The sequence below is a fragment of the Xenopus laevis genome, chromosome 1S, assembly GCF_017654675.1.
Source record: "Xenopus laevis strain J_2021 chromosome 1S, Xenopus_laevis_v10.1, whole genome shotgun sequence".
NCBI lineage: Eukaryota > Metazoa > Chordata > Amphibia > Anura > Pipidae > Xenopus > Xenopus laevis.
The window spans coordinates 16,451,532-16,468,170 of NC_054372.1; the positions used below are offsets into that span (position 1 = coordinate 16,451,532).

The following is a 16,639-nucleotide window of genomic DNA, read 5'->3' on the forward strand; positions in this document are numbered from 1 at the left end:
GAAGTCTCTCTGTATTCTCCTTCTGTGGGTTTTCATTTCTACTTGTCCCACCTATGTGTATTCCTAAATATGTCAGTCTGGGAGTCTCTCTGTAACCTCATTGTTTATTTACAACCAATTGAAAAATTTTGTTTGTTCTGGTTTAATTAGAAGTTCCCATGGCACAAGGTGGGTACGTCTTTGTGTTAATCTACTGGTAATCTATAGTGTATTTTACCTAATAGTAAAATCCTGCCATTTAAATCTGAGTGTGCCTTCATATGTATAATAATTGGATGATGGATGGCAACTAAAAATGCACAAACTCTAGGAATGTAAATGTTTGTTTTGTTATTTCCAAGATATAACCAGCAATTCTATTAGATTAGCAGTATTTATACAGGTATAGGATCCGTTCTCTGGAAACCTGTTATCCAGAAAGCTCTGGATTATGGAAAGGCCATCTCCCATTAGACTTTATTTTATCCAAATAATCCAAATATTTAAAAATGATTTCCTTTTTCTCTGTAATAATAAAACAGTAACTTGTACTTGATCCCAACTAAGATATAATTAATACTTATTGGAAGCAAAACCAGCCTATTGGGTTTATTTAATGTTTACACTATTTTCTAGTAGACGTAGATCCGTTATCCGGGAAACCCCAGGTCCCGGATAAGGGGTCCCATACCTGTACTGCTAATATAATGCATTTGAAACAATGGAACCACCTGCTGGTTATTTTGGCAGGTTGAAAATGAATTTTTCTGAGGAAAATAAGCTTTGAGGTGTTGCTCTGCTTAGAACTGACCAGGGAAACTTCCCAACTCTCCTCTGCTCACCTTCAGTTTCAAATAACCAGCTGGCGGCACACTTTTTTTAAAATTCATTTAATATTAATATTTTAACAACTGTTAATATCTTAAAAATTAGAAGAAAAAAAAAAGTAAATTGCAAAAGCGCTCTTAGCAACTTTACATTAATTTGTTTTGAAGATTTGCATTTCCTTTAAAGGGTTAATAAGCTGATATGTCTATTTTTGCAGCAGTACCCTTTGCAAAAATGCAGTTACACGCCTTATGGAGGGAAACTGCTAATAAAGTTAATTCTTTTCTTTGTTATAATGTTTTCAGCCTCAAATTGTTGTGGGAGGGCATGGCTGTATAAAAATGCAGATAAGTATTGTCTAACTTCCCCTTAAATAGCTTTAGAACATGCTCATATTAAATGCTGGATTTGTCTTGCCACAATCGGCTGTCATATTCAGCTTTCCACCCCAATATTGTAGTGTGCATGGGCTTCAGAAAAAAAGTAAATACATGACATGTTCTGTTCTGTATCTTATTTCTCTGCTCGTCGCTATTAGGATCTTTGCATCGCTGTATTATTTTTGCTTCTGTGAAGTGTATGCGTATGTGGCACTTCAGCTGCGTTTCTATTTCCCAGATGAATTAGGTTATCAATGGGAGAAATCAAATGGAATCAAAGAGAACATGATGAAAAAATGTGCCTTTCTTGTTTATTTTTCTCTTTTCTGCTTTCTTTTTACCTTTTAGCAAGTAGAGTATTTGTGAAAACTGATAAGCGTGTACATTTTTCAACAGGTTCTCTCTCTTTTTTTTTAATTCTTATAAACTGCAAATTATGCACTGTAAACGTACTTTTTAAGAAATGTTTTGTGGATACTGGCAGATCCGGAAATGTGGACCGGGGGTTCCAGCAATGTTCTGCTCCTTCTAATAAAGCCTTCACCTGACATAGGGTATCGCAAAGCATTCTGATCTCCAAGGATGTAGTAATTGTTTGACTATTTAGCTCCTGTGCAGCAGAGCATGTTTAAGTTGGCCGTGGATGTAAAGATTTTTAAAAGATCCGATTGTCATCGTGAGACCACGATTATCTTGAAACGATCGTACAAATTGTCCATCAACTAAAAAGACCATAGGTTAGCTGCCTGCTTGTCCCTGCAACCATAGATAGATTGCACTGGGACCGATAAAGATTTTTTAACCTGGCCGATCAATTTTCTGACAGATGTCGGGCGAAAAATCATAAGATGTACGATCGTTCGAATCCGCAACGATAATTTTCGAAGGATTGGTCGGACTGCGCTAAAATCGTTAGTTCGGCAGGAGAAATCTTTGCGTCTATGAGGACCTTTACACTATGGCCTTGTCTCTTACCTGGGAACTTGCAGCGAGAGAGATGCAGCTCAACAACAATGCTCTCCAATCAGAATAACGCAAAAGGCTCTTCCCCAATAAACACAGGTCTATTTACCACTCTGGGGTACAACTCATGTAGCACAGTTGTCACAGAGGCATGTGGGTTGCAGTAATAATTATTTCTCAGAACACGCTGATGCCACTATGGAGACAGACTAGCAGGTAATGAGACTTTAGTGGTCCAGCCACCCTCCAGTAGAAACCTCATGAAGAAGCTTCTAGCCAAAGTCCATTTTCATCACAAAGGAGAGCTACCATTATGCTAAGATGTCATTAAGTGCTTCTCTTTCTAGCTGGCCTGCATTACACTCCTAGAAGGTACTATTACATGGCCAGGGCTGCCATCAGAAATCACGGGACTCCGCACAACAACATTTTCTGCCCCACCCCACAGTACAAAGGCCACACAGAAATGTTATCAAAAAATAACCTGAAAATAATCTGAATAAGGGCCACTGGTGATCAGGGCCCCTACACATAAACAAATTGGTCGTCAGGGCTTGCAACATATTTAAACAAATAAATCGATGCCAGAATCACCTACACATTAAAAAACATTGGTGATAGGGACCCTTCACATTAAAAAGTTTTCAAACCACTAAAAAGTAAAAATAAAAAATTCAAACCAGTAGAGAATTTTCAGCCAGTGTATTCTGTAAATTGTCATTGTACAACCTGGTAAACCACTTTATTGACTCTCTTCTGTTTTTATGCAAAGGTTGGGGCAAGTAATAGCAGCCTTTACAGCATATGAACCTCCACTTAAAATATCTATTATATTCAAAGGGGGACATTTGTTGTACTATCAAATACTTTACCCTGTAAAAAAATGTGGAGCTACATAGGAATCGGAGCTGAAAGTTGAAGTTGTTATTACTGTTATTATTAAGATATAACAATTTAGATACATAATATTATCGGAACGGCACAGAAATATATTAGTCGTGATTGTATAACTATTATGTAAAGATCTTTAAAGGGCATGTAAAGGCAAAAAAAATAAAATACCATTTTTACTTTCTTTAATGAAAAAGAAACCTATCTCCAATATACTTCAATTAAAAAAATGTGTACCGTTTTTTTATAAGAAACATGACTGTATGCAGTGAAATTCTCCCTTCATTTACTGCTGTGGATAGGAATTGTCAGATGGTCCCTAACTGCTGAGCAGGGAAACAATCATACTTATGAACAGCAGGGGGAGCCCCCGCCTTACTTCCCAGCCATGCACAACTCAAGCAGCTTTGTTTATGACGATCCCTAAGCAGCCCAGACCACACTGAGCATGTGCACAGTCTTAGTCTTGCAAAGATGTATAACAAAGTTACAAGATGGTGACCCCCAGTAGCCAACTTTAAAAGCATAAATAATTTTTTGGATTAGGCTTGTGGTGCAGTAAGTTCATGTAGAAGTAATACCCGCTGGCAGCGCAGGCGGACATATCCACGGGAGGCGGTAGGATTAATATCAATATGCGGCTTTATTTGAACATACACAGAGATAGACAAAGAGTGGGTATGCGATGAACTAACGCGTTTCGTTCCCCACAAACTGGGCACATCCTCAGACTCTGAGTTTGTGGGGCACAAAACGCGTTAGTTCATCGTTCATTTTTCTCTTCAAACACAGGTGCAGTTCATGTTTATATTTAGTATCCAAAATACAGCATTTCTAGCCTTATTCTATTTTAGACTTTACATGCCCTTTAAATAAAAACAAGTTAAAAAAAATTAGTCTCATTGCAAATTGTATTACACTGGTTTTTTTTCTAAATAAAATAAAATTTAATTTGATAGCCTTGCTTCTTTTTTTTTTTTTTAAGATTTATTTTAGTAGAGTTTTTAAGTACCCCTATATATTGCAGCATTCCAACCACAAGTGGGGTTTATTCCAACGTAAGTTGTCCTTTTAATCATATTTCTAGTTGTGCTGTTTGTTGATGCCGGATGAGAGCGCTGGGATACCGTTGCTATCTCTGCACAGCTCACATGAAATCATCTTGGGATATGAGACGCACATAGAACTTGCAAAGCCACCTGAACAGTAATACAAGGCAGCTAGCAGGTACACGTAAGGAGAATTCGGAGCATTTAAATCTGCCTTGTGCCGAGCTGGGGAGCACGTGTGCTTCATGAAAGTGCAAGTTATTGTGCAGAACAGCATTACTCTCATATTACATGGGATACATCAAGTAGGGCTGAAGAGCTCTCTCTCTCCGTCTCTGACAATGGAAGACTTGCTGCTCATTGTCTACTTCTCTTTCTTCGTTTGCCTCTGTGCATTAGTGTGTCTGTATTTTTCTGGATGCCAGGAGCTGACTTATAAGCACGAAGGTGAGGATATTTATATTTTGCCGTGATATCACTTTAACTGGTAACTAGTCAGGTTATTTGTATCATATACCTTCTCTGTGGTTATTGCCTGTTGCTTCTTTCAGTATGCAATGGTAGAATTCTTTCAGAATTTTTTTTCTCCATATAAAGCAGGTTTTGGTATAGTTAGGGGCACATTTATCAAGGTTCGAATTTCGATTTCATGTGAATATTTTTTTAAACTCACTTAAATTCAAATGAATTCAAAATTTAAAAAAAAAATCTAATTAAAAGTCAGACTAATTTAAACGACCCGAAAACTCGAATCAAATTCGAATTTGATTCATACGAATCTAGTTTTACTCCTGGAAAAAAAACTTGAATGTCAGGAAGGCTACAAACAACTCCAAATTGACTCCTGGACATCTCCCATTGACTTATACAGTAATTCTGCAGGTTTTAGGTGGTGAATAGTCAAATGCGAATTCGTACAGGGCTAGAGTATGATAAATCTCTAATTTCGAGTTTGGATAATTTCCTAGTTGAATTTGACAGTTTTGACCATAAAAAAATAATAAATCTTAATAAATCTGCCCCTTACAGTTATAAATAAATTAATAAATGTTCCCCTTTTGTTATTATGGTTTTGGTCTTGATGCAAACTGGCACGATGAAATACAACATATTGCATATACTGGCTGCAAAAGAAATGTTTTGAATAACCTTTTTATTTATTTATTTTTTTGGTCTTAACATTGCTTTATGCTACAATTGAAAGTATACAATTTATTATTCAGAATCTCCCAAATACAGTGTAGGTATTTCCCATACAGCCCGATTTAAACAATTATTAATTAATTATAGGCATATTTCTTATTTTCTTCTGGTACCTTGTATGTACATGATAAGCTCCAAATTACTGAAAGGCTGTCTCCCATAGACTTCATTTTATCCAAATAATCCAAATTTTGAAATATTTTCCTTTTTCTCTGTAGAGAAAAACAGTAATTGTACTTGATCCCAACTAAGATATAATTAATCCTTATTGGAAGCAGAACCAGCCTTTTGGGGTTATTTAATGTTTAAATTATTTTCTAGTAGGCTTGAAGATCCAAACTACGGTAAGATCCGTTATCCGGGAAACCCCAATTCCTGAACCAGCGTATTATTTTAGTTGTAAGTGTATTATTTTAGTTGTAGTATTGGTGGGTAGGAGCATCTCAGGTCATTTTGCCTGGTCATGTGCTTTCAGAAAGAGCCAGCATTTAAAGATGGAACTGCTTTCTCCTACTCAGTGTAACTGAATGTGTCTCAGTGGGGCCTGGATTTTACTATTGAGTGTTGTTCTTAGATCTACCAGGCAGCTGTTATCTTGTGTTAGGGAGCTGCTATCTGGTTACCTTCCCATTGATCTGTTGTTAGGCTGCTGGGGGGTGGGGGTGCTATCACTCCAACTTGCAGTACAGCAGTAAAGAGAGACTGAAGTTTATCAGAGCACAAGTCACATGACTGGGGGCAGCTGGGAAACTGACAATATGTCTAGTCCCATGTCAAATTTCAAAATTAAAAATAAAAAAAATCTGTTTGCTCTTTTGAGAAATGGATTTCAGTGAAGAATTCTGCAGTTGCAGCACCATTTTACTCCCTTGATGGTATCCCTTTAATAAGCTTGGCAACCCATGAAAAACTTACTTTGAACCAGTCATAGATAAGGGCAGGTTTCACGAAGACTGGTAAACTCATTTTTTTTGCATCCTAAATGTATTGAACAATGTGCAAAGGAAACATGGACAAGTGCTTTTCCTTGCAAAAAAAAATGCAGGCGTTTAACATAAGATTAATTACTGTGAGTCTTCCTGCGCTGATTGCTGAGCACATATTCTGTGCAGGTACTTATTAATCAGCCGTCCCTTACTTTTCTGTGATCAGCGTCTGCCTTTGTGGCCTAACGACCCTCTCATTAGTTGTGTGATTATGAATAAGCTCTAACTTTAGGGCACGTTTGCATTGGCTTTTATCCCATAATACTGAGCCTGTGAGTGTTGTGTGTCCTCTGAAAAGTGAACGATATGTTTATATGTGGATCAATTAGAAAACGTTGTGTGTCTGATTCAGGGTTGCTGCTATTGTGCGCAGTCTTAGTAGAAAAGCTTCACAATTAAAGTCCTTGGCTGTTTTTCCACCGGAATCACGAGCTGGAGGAAATCTTTTATCAACAGCCTCAACATTCAAAAGTGTTTATCAACTCAGTGGCAACAGCTTGGTACATTTCTGGAATCACATTTGTAAAAGGAACTTGTGGTTTCTGCAGAGATGGATTAAAATCAAATTGGGGGGGGGGGCCTAGGGCCCCCATCTGTGAAGAGGCAAGTCATTAACAAGTTCCCCTGGACGTACAGCAGTGTTTTATTCGTTTGCCACGGTTAGGTCACCTAGCAATTTTGGGGTCTCTTGTATTGATGGACCATTTGGGAAGTATCCTTGTGCATAATCCGACTACATCTCTCAACTCATCTCTAAATTCTCACCAAACCGCTTACTACGCTCCTCTACTAACCTGTTACTCAACTCTTCTCTCATTACCTCCTCACATGCTCGCATTCAAGACTTTGCAAGGGCTGCACCCCTCCTCTGGAACTCTCTCCCACGGTCTGTCCAACTTTCTCCCAACCTTTCTGCTTTCAAGAAATCTCTTAAGACGCACTTATTTAGAGAAGCCTACCCTCACTCTGCTTAACTACCAAACGCAACACCACATACAGTACCACATTTCTCACCCACTTAATTCTGATCTTGCCCACTCCCACACCTTGTGTATTACTCCCTTCCCTTTAGATTGTAAGCTCTTTCTGCACAGGGCCTTCCTCACCTTTTGTACCAATATTGATTGTGATGTATGTAACTCCATATGTTCTATGTAATATGATATGTGATATAGTTGTATAATACACAAAAGCCATGAATATCCTGTAAATTATATCCTTATAAACGGTGAGTAGTGATGTCATCAGTTATAAACGGTGAGTTCTGATGTCATTTCTGTCACATGACTCACTAAAATTTGTGTATTATAATAAATAAAGTACCCCCAGTTGTAAAATATGAGGATATTAGAAGTTACCTCGGAGTTCCATGACCTTCAGCCTCGTGTTTTTATATGGTCATGAAACTCCTCGGTAACTAATAATATCCTTATATTTTACAAGAGGGGGTACTTTATTCACTATATAAACACATTTACTTTACAATGCTACGAAATATGTTGGCACCATATAAATACATGATGATAATAATAATAATAATAATAATAATAATAATAATGTCTACCTTATAGGTATGTCAGTTTTTAATTTGCCAGATGTTTCAAAGAATTCATAGTGGGTTGGTGTTTTCTATTATTATTATTATTATTATTATTATTATTAACATGCATTTATATAGAGCCAACATATTTCACAGCCTATATAGTCCACTTAATGCACTAATTTAACATGCCCTAATTAACTAAATCACCACTAAGCCATTCATTCTGAACAGGGTCGGACTGGGGGGACCTGGGCCCACCGGGACTACTGTCCAGGGCCCCCCTTCAGACCTCCTACTGTGAAGCCGCGCATGCAGAAAAGGAGCTACGCTGTGTGTGCATGTGCGAAAGGAGCCACAAGTATGTGTGGATGGCGCTGTGGAGCCCCGCAAATTTTTTTTTTTTTATAGGGCCAGGAGATCAGTAGAGAGGGGGTCTGGTCTGGCCGGGGCCCACCTGGTCTTTTCCGGGGTTCTGCTACCAAGGTATTTTATTGCCAATATATTGGCCACAATAGTGAAAGCTATAACACTTTTTATTTATTCTGCAGTTTTACCATACCTGAGTAAACAGCTCTAGAATCTCTCTCTGTTTGTTTAGGATAGCAGCTGCAATATTAGCTTGGTGTGATGTAACTACCTGCCTGGGAGTCTCTCCCTGCTCCTCATAGCTCTGGGCTCAGATTACAGCAGGGAGGGTCAGGTTAGAAATGAACATCCATGTTCACTTCTCCACAGACATTATCAATAAGCTTTTCTGTTAAAGCAAAATCAGCGTGACCTTTACTCTGTGCTTGCTGGAAGGGCAGTAATTTTACTTTTGAACAGTGAAGCTCAATTATCCCTTATACTAGTATGAGGACACTGTTCAGGATTGGATTACTGTATACCTCAAAAGCCACAGATTATTGAGGGGGAAATTAAAAACAGAAAAAAATATATATAGTGTAGTAATTTTGAAAAATTGTTTGTTACACCCGTAGTGCTCTCTTTACATTTCAATTTATGTGTATCAAAATAGAAGTGTTTTTCATTGGTGAAAAAAATATCAAATAAACATATGGTGATTATCAAGTGAAAAAATAAAAATAGAAAAAAATTTAAAATAAAAAGACAAAAAGGAAATTAATTATAGCTTAGTAGAACCCACACTTTAAATCACATCGCTTACACAGAAAGTAGTGCTACACAATCAATCTCACCGCTTTTTGCGACTGTGACTCTGTCTGCTCAGGTCCGATCCAAATTCCAAAACAAATTTCAGCAGCACTCTGGTTCAGTGAAAATATAATTTATTTGTGCAATAAGTGAAGCAACATTTCGGGCATAACCAGCCCTTTTTCAAGCTTTAAATCACAGTTCCACAGTGTTGCAAATAGTTGTTGTAAAGTGAGAATTAAACTTTTCGGACCGCACTACTCCCGGTGGTATATTATACTCACAAGACATGAGTTAATGCAGACATTAAATATAATTGGTGATCCACTCTGCTTCCCATCTTCTTTTATCCTTACTTTGTCATCCTTCTTTCATCTCCTTTTTCCAATTTTTGACGGGTCGGGTCCAAAACCGCTTGATTAGCCCTAGTGATTGCTGGACTGGGAAAATAGCGTTCTGGAGATTCGAACCTGTAATTTGAATACTAGTATGAGGAGGCTATTCTGAGAATGTTTTGGGCCTGGGCAAAACCGATTTTCGGATATGGCAGAATGCAGCTCTTCTGTGATTTTCCGTGTAACTGTGCAGCACCAGTGAAGAGCTTTAACTGGCCTAATGCTCTTAGAAGAATGAATTCAGATATTTGATTGGTTGCTGTGAGTAACTGGACAAGGAAAATCAATTGCTGTGAGGCCTCAAGTATGGAAGGTTAGACCTTGGAGATGTCTTCTATTGAGTATAGAATCAGTGTAGGACTGGGACACCAGGGGCCCACCCAAAAACCTTTGACTAGGGGCCCACCAATTAATCTTAGACCAGTGGCCCACTTTTAGTACTATTGTTCTTCTTCTCCTCCCTCAACCTCTATTCTCCTAGTCTCTTTACTTTACATACTATAATCTATTATTCCATCTATTTGGCCTTTTTGTTCTCATAGAATTTGGGAATAGCCATGAAATATGCCAAATGTCTAGCAGCATGAGGGCCCACTGACACCTTGGCTCACCGGGACTTTTCCTGGTATCCCGGTGGGCCAGTCCGACACTGTATAGAATATTCTATGGATTTCTCATCTTCAACCAGAGAGAAAAATGTAAATAATTTTGTATCTGAGTAGAATGCTGAGCCTTGTTTTATCAGGGTTGGGGGCAATTCTTTACAGAATGAAGCTGATGGATATGAAATTGGTTTTCTCCAGCAATGTACATGTTGACTAACACACTGACATTTGTTTGTTTTTTTTCATATGGGTCAGGTCCAGATATTTTGCAAGTCACACAGGCGTAGTGATCAGAATGACTAGCCAATTCCATGCTGATGTGCTGCTTTTCTCCCTAACATTTAGAGGCATGTTGTGGAGACGTTTTTTGGATTTGACGAGGAATCCGTGGATTCTGAAACCTCTTCAGTCACCTCATACACAACAGATAAAACGGACAGGACACCAGCAACACCTGAAGAAGACCTAGAGGATGTAAGCTGTAGTTCAGACTTTTCTTCCTTAGTCTTGCGTGCGATCTTCCAGTACATACTCTCTCTCTTCCACCTTCCTATTTTGTGGCTTTCATGTACAGGTATGGGATCCTTTACCCGGAAACCTGTTATCCCTTAGACCCATTATAATCAAATAATCCAAATCTTTAAAAATGATTTCCTTTTTCTCTGTAATAATAACAGCACCTTGTAGTTGATCCAAACTACAATATAATTAATCCTTACTGGAAGCAAAACCAGTCTATTGGGTTTATTTAATGTTTACATGATTTTCTAGTAGACTTAAAGGGCATGTAAAGGCAAAAAAATAAAATCCCATTTTTACTTTCTTTAATGAAAAAGAAACTTATCTCCAATATACTTTAATTAAAAAATGTGTACCGTTTTTATAAGAAACCTGACTGTATGCAGTGAAATTCTCCCTTCATTTACTGCTGTGGATAGGAATTGTCAGACATTCCCTAACTGCTGAGCAGGGAAACAATCATACTTATGAACAGCAGGGGGAGTCCCCGCCTTACTTCCCAGCCATGCAGAACTCAAGCAGCTTTGTTTATGACGATCCCTAAGCAGCCCAGACCACACTGAGCATGTGCACAGTCTTAGTCTTGCAAAGATGTTTAACAAAGTTACAAGATGGTGACCCCCTGTAGCCAACTTTGAAAGCATAAATTATTTGTTTGATTAGGCTTGTGGTGCAGTAAGTTCATATTTAGTATACAAAATACAGAATTTCTAGCCTTATTCTATTTTAGACTTTACATGCCCTTTAAGGTATGAAAAACCAAATTACAGAAAGATCCATTATCCACAAAGCCCCAGGTCCCGAGCATTCTAGATAACAGGTCCCAGAACTGTACAGTCCCAGTGTCAAGGGGTTCTCCATATGTAATTGAGTGAGTGTGCGTATGGACGTGTATATTGTTATTATTTCTATATGAGTTTGTGGACCCGAGTTAAATAAAAGTTAGGGCAAAAAGTTTGGAGCCCCTGCCTTTGGGATATCTGTAGGTTTATTTTTATGCTGCATGAGTTTACGTTCTGTAGATATATATTTCTTGGTATCATTGCAAGGTGTTTAAAATGCAATAAATTTGATTATTGTTGAGTTATGATGGATAACTAATGCCCTAGAAAAGTACAGAGCCTTGCGGTACTCCACTTACAACACTGGTCCAATTAGAAAATGTTCCATTTACCACCACTCTTTGTAGTCTATCTTTTAGCCAGTTCTCTATCCAGGTATGAATACTATGTTCCAGGCCAAAATTCCTTAATTTAACCAGTAACCTCCTGTGTGGCACTGTGTCAAATGATTTAGCAAAGTCAAAGTAAATCACATCCACTGCCAGTCTCCCCATCTTCTTTTCTGCTGATTCACTGCACATGCTCTGTGCTGCTGTCACTTACTGAGCTTAGGGACCCACTCACAATATACAGTACACATAGAATAGAAATGTCACAATATAAGGCTGATTAGTAATTAATACAGATAATTACTACATGGCAGCACAGAAACCAGTGCAATTAGCATCAGAATTTAATAATCAGCAAACCTGTAGCATCAGCTTATATTACAGGGGAAGCTCATTTTCTGCTGGATAATTAGTGAGGAGCCCTAAGCTTAGCTTCTCAACAGCTGCTCAGAGCCCACTGAGCATGTGAGTGTCACACAGTGTTGGACTGGGCCGGCGGGACACCGGGAAAAACCCCGGTGGGCCCCGGGCTCTTGTGGGCCCCGCCGGCCCAGATCCGCTACTTAGTGGGGCGGCACGACCCCACTTTGTTTGGGGTCGCGGTATAATAGAGTAACTGCGCATGCGCATAAAGGTAGCGCCGCGCGCCTGCGCACAAACACGGCACCGCGCGCATGCGCACTAGTCCCCTAAAGCACTCCGGAGCGGTAGCGGCGGCCGGAGGGGGGCCCTGGGGCAGTAGCCCCGGTGGGCCCCACGCCTCCCAGTCCGACCCTGGTGTCACAGACACTTTCCAAGGTGGTGACCCCCTGTGACAAGTTTGAAGTCCTGGATCATTGCTGCTAATGACAAGCTAAAACTTTAGGCTGGTGCAAAAAGTTCATTATATAAAATGACATATTTGGCCATATTAATTTTTAGGGTTAAGTTCTCCTTTAAGGACCATAGTGCCAGTACCGTTTGATTTTAGGTTTCCAGTTGGCTTTTTAAACTGTGCTTCACAATATTTACTGCAACACAAGATATGACAAATCAAAGAGCCATTGGTTCGAAAACCTAAGTCTGCTTGAGAAATGTTCTTTTGGTTTTACTATACAACGCAGGGAATGTCGCTTATTTGATCCTTTTCTCGTTGAAGAACACGCCTAAGGAAGAATCGGATTTAAGGTTCCGCCAATTGACGCGAGAGTACCAAGCCTTACAGAGAGCGTATGCACTTCTTCAGGAACAAGTAGGGGGAACGTTGGACGCAGAACGAGAAGCAAGAGTAATCATTTTTGTTTTATCAGCATTTTTCTACTGTGATACTAGTGACTCTATACTTGTACCCCGTCTGTTCTATTATTAAACTGATCCTTCTAAAATATCTGTTTTCACAGAGATGCTATTTGCAGTCGGCCTTCAATTTTATGTACTTTTTTGTTTGTTTTTAAAGAGGAACCTTTAAAATTATTCCAAATCCTTTTTTATCACATTAGTCAGGCAAAATTAACTTTAATTACACTGTATAAATTATTTAAATCATGTCTCCTTCAGTCTGGGAATTCATAATTATAACAGGCAGGCAGGAGCCATTTTGTGGACACTGTTATTAAGACAAGCCTTGTATCATCTCAGAATCTTGTTTGTGCAGCAGAATGGGGGACCTGATGTTCATCCCCATGCCCTGGCTACACAATTAAATGGTTAAGAGAACGGGGGAATGTGGGGAGAGCAGTGACATCTAGGATGTGCTGAATGGAAAGTGAAAGTAATTGCCTAAGGCATAGAGGAGGGGCAGAAAATATTTGATTGACAGCTGAGATTTTTAAATGAGTTTACAACAGCTATGAATGCTTTAATAAATAAAAGAATGTGGGTTTCATTTTTAATTTGAAATGGACTTTTATTATAGATAATACATATATTATGCATAATATATATTATATGTCTGGGTGATATATCCCCTTAAAATATTTGCTTTTTTTGCTGTGAAGCTGCCTAGCTTGGAATTTTAACAACTCTGTGGTGGCCAGGTCTTAATTACCCTAGCAATCAAGCAACAAGTCAGTGGGTCTAATTACAAATATAAGTAATTCAAAATAAGAATAGCTATTGAATTAAAGCCTAAATCTGTTTTTTTTTTTTTTTCTTTTTCAATTGTTTGGCTGGGTGGGTGGGCCATGTGATTCCTAATAGCAGTCCTATCTCTTCTAATGCATTTATATCATCCTCAGACTCGCGAGCAGTTGCAAACAGACTTATTACGATGCCAAGCAAAAATTGAAGACTTAGAAAATTCTTTGTCTGAGAGAGGCCAGGTAAGAGCTTTGGGTCTATTTTCTGACTTGTAGGTATGCAGTTTGTGTCCTGCTGGGTGCAGCTTACACCCAGAAGCTCATTGTTAACAAATCCTAACACCCATAATTTTAGGTTCATCTATACCAGAAGAAATTGTTTCTAACTTGCACTGGGCATTTAGGTTGGTGTCTATAAGGAAATTCTAGATCATGATTTGTTAAAACGCTCATGGGAGATGGATTCATTCCTGGGGTTAATGGTAGATAGAGACCAGACCCCTCAGACCTCTCATTATTCTGGGAGTGTGTTGCGTTGAGATGCCTCAAGACCTTGTTATTCACTTCTTAATATATGTTTTATCTGTGATCAGCAAACGTAAATGCTTCAGCTTTTCTAAAACTACTGTTCTGAGCCATGGATTGGAGCTAAATTGTAAGGCACATGTAAGATTTCTAGCTTTAACACTGGTGCTTTACAGTTCCCTTTTTTGCCAATTATTTGGTGTAGATTCATGAACTCTCTTCTCCATTTAATAGCCACCATTACTTCCTACTCCTGCCTGAGCTTAAAGGAGAAGTAAACCCTTGAAATGAATGTGGCTAAAAATGCCATACATTATATACTGAACTTATTGCACCAGCCTAAAGTTTCAGCTTGTCAATAGCAGCAATGATCCAGGACTTCAAACTTGTCACAGGGGGTCACCATCTTGGAAAGTGTCTGGACACTCACATGCTCAGTGGGCTCTGATTGGCTGATGAGAAGCTAAGCTTAGGGCTCGTCACTAATTATCCAGCAGAAAATGAGCTTCCCCTGTAATATAAGCTGATGCTACAGGTTTGCTGATTATTAAATTCTGATGCTAATTGCACTGGTTTCTGTGCTGCCATGTAGTAATTATCTGTATTAATTACTAATCAGCCTTATATTGTGACATTTCTATTCTATGTGTACTGTATATTGTGAGTGGGTCCCTAAGCTCAGTAAGTGACAGCAGCACAGAGCATGTGCAGTGAATCAGCAGAAAAGAAGATGGGGAGCTACTGGGGCATCTTTGGAGACACAGATCTTTACTGCTAAAGGGCTGTGGTTACCTTGGGCTGGTACAGAAGCTCAAAACATAATGTACAACATTTCTAGCTACTTCTTTAGTTAGGCTTTAATTCTTCTTTAAGGGAAGTGGGGTAGTCTGTTGACCATAATGTACGTATCTATATTTTTATTTGTATAGCGCTCCTTGAGGGCAAAGCACTGTACAAAGCACTGTTATTAGTAACAAACAAGGGGTCATTGAAATAAAAAGTAACAATAAGTGCATTATTAGAAATACAATTCCCATAAATATATATAATTTAACTACCGCTTAAGTGCCCAGTGTCAAGTAGAAAAAGGATGGAGGAGTTAGGTCTTACAGTCTTAATGGGAGGGTAACTTACAGACATAATTTGGGGTGTTTTTAAGTTACAGTTTGTTACACTGTCATATAAGTGCCAGTTCTCGTTCAGGTGTTATCCAGGTGCTCCCAGAGGTAGTCTTTGAGTTTTGTTTTAAAACACCAAGTAAACAAGAACTGTTCCAGATCCAGAGTCCAGATTAGCTTTTCTTCTTTTTGCAAAATATGATGTCGGCAATTTCCTACATGTACAAATGGGAGTTGTCATTAAGGGCTGCAAATAGATGTGGGTTTCCTGGGTCCTGCAGAGAGGGGCCCTTACAGGAGCAGGTAAAATAGAACTACTGGCACCATAAGGACAGAATGGTGGCACAGGGGCAAGACTGTGCCAGTGACACTTATGCGCTTTGCAAAAACTGAAGATTAAGTTGACGTTCCCAATTGCTGCGGATCCATTCTTCGCAGATTCGAAAGTTGTATTCTAAGTTGGCACTTCTATACATATTCATAACCATGTTTCTCTCCCGTATTTTTCCTTAGGATTCAAGATGGGTAGAAGAAAAACAGCAACTTCTTAAGACGAACCAGAATTTATTAGAGAAGGTAATGTAGAAGCAGCAAGTGGCTGGCCAACTCAAGATCTCAGACAACTAATGCTTGGCTCATGGGGTCTAAGACTTTAGCTGTTTGTTCCTTATAATTGCCATTGTATGTTGGTTTTCCTCTTTAAAGGGCATGTAAAGGCAAAAAAATAAAATCCCACTTTTACTTTCTTTAATGAAAAAGAAACCTATCTCCAATATACTTTAATTAAAAAATGTGTACCATTTTTATAAGAAACCTGACTGTATGCAGTGAAATTCTCCCTTCATTTACTGCTGTGGATAGGAATTGTCAGATGGTCCCTAACTGCTGAGCGGGGAAACAATCATACTTATGAACAGCAGGGGGAGCCCCCGCCTTACTTCCCAGCCATGCAGAACTCAAGCAGCTTTTTTTATGACGATCCCTAAGCAGCCCAGACCACACTGAGCATGTGCACAGTCTTAGTCTTGCAAAGATGTGACCCCCTGTAGCCAACTTTGAAAGCATAAATGATTTGTTTGATTAGGCTTGTGGTGCAGTAAGTTCATGTTTATATTTAGTATACAAAATACCACATTTCTAGCCTTATTCTATTTTAGACTTTACATGCCCTTTAAGGCCATGTGCACATTTACCCAGTGTTTATAAAGCCCATATTTATAAACACTGGGCAAATTTGCACATGGGCAATAACCTATAGCGACCAATCAATTG

General features: G+C 38.8%; 1 protein-coding gene across 2 annotated transcripts in view; it reads left to right on the top strand.

Annotated features, from left to right (window-relative positions):
• The window catches only part of jakmip1.S (janus kinase and microtubule interacting protein 1 S homeolog), a 94,834-nt gene that overhangs the window by 50,228 nt on the left and 27,967 nt on the right, over nt 1–16,639 (top strand). For both annotated transcript variants that reach the window (XM_041579400.1, XM_041579401.1), the window contains exons 9-12: nt 10,323–10,451; nt 12,806–12,934; nt 13,884–13,967; nt 15,881–15,943. In XM_041579400.1, the coding sequence (XP_041435334.1) occupies nt 10,323–10,451; nt 12,806–12,934; nt 13,884–13,967; nt 15,881–15,943 (405 nt within the window). The remainder of the gene's footprint in view (nt 1–10,322; nt 10,452–12,805; nt 12,935–13,883; nt 13,968–15,880; nt 15,944–16,639) is intronic.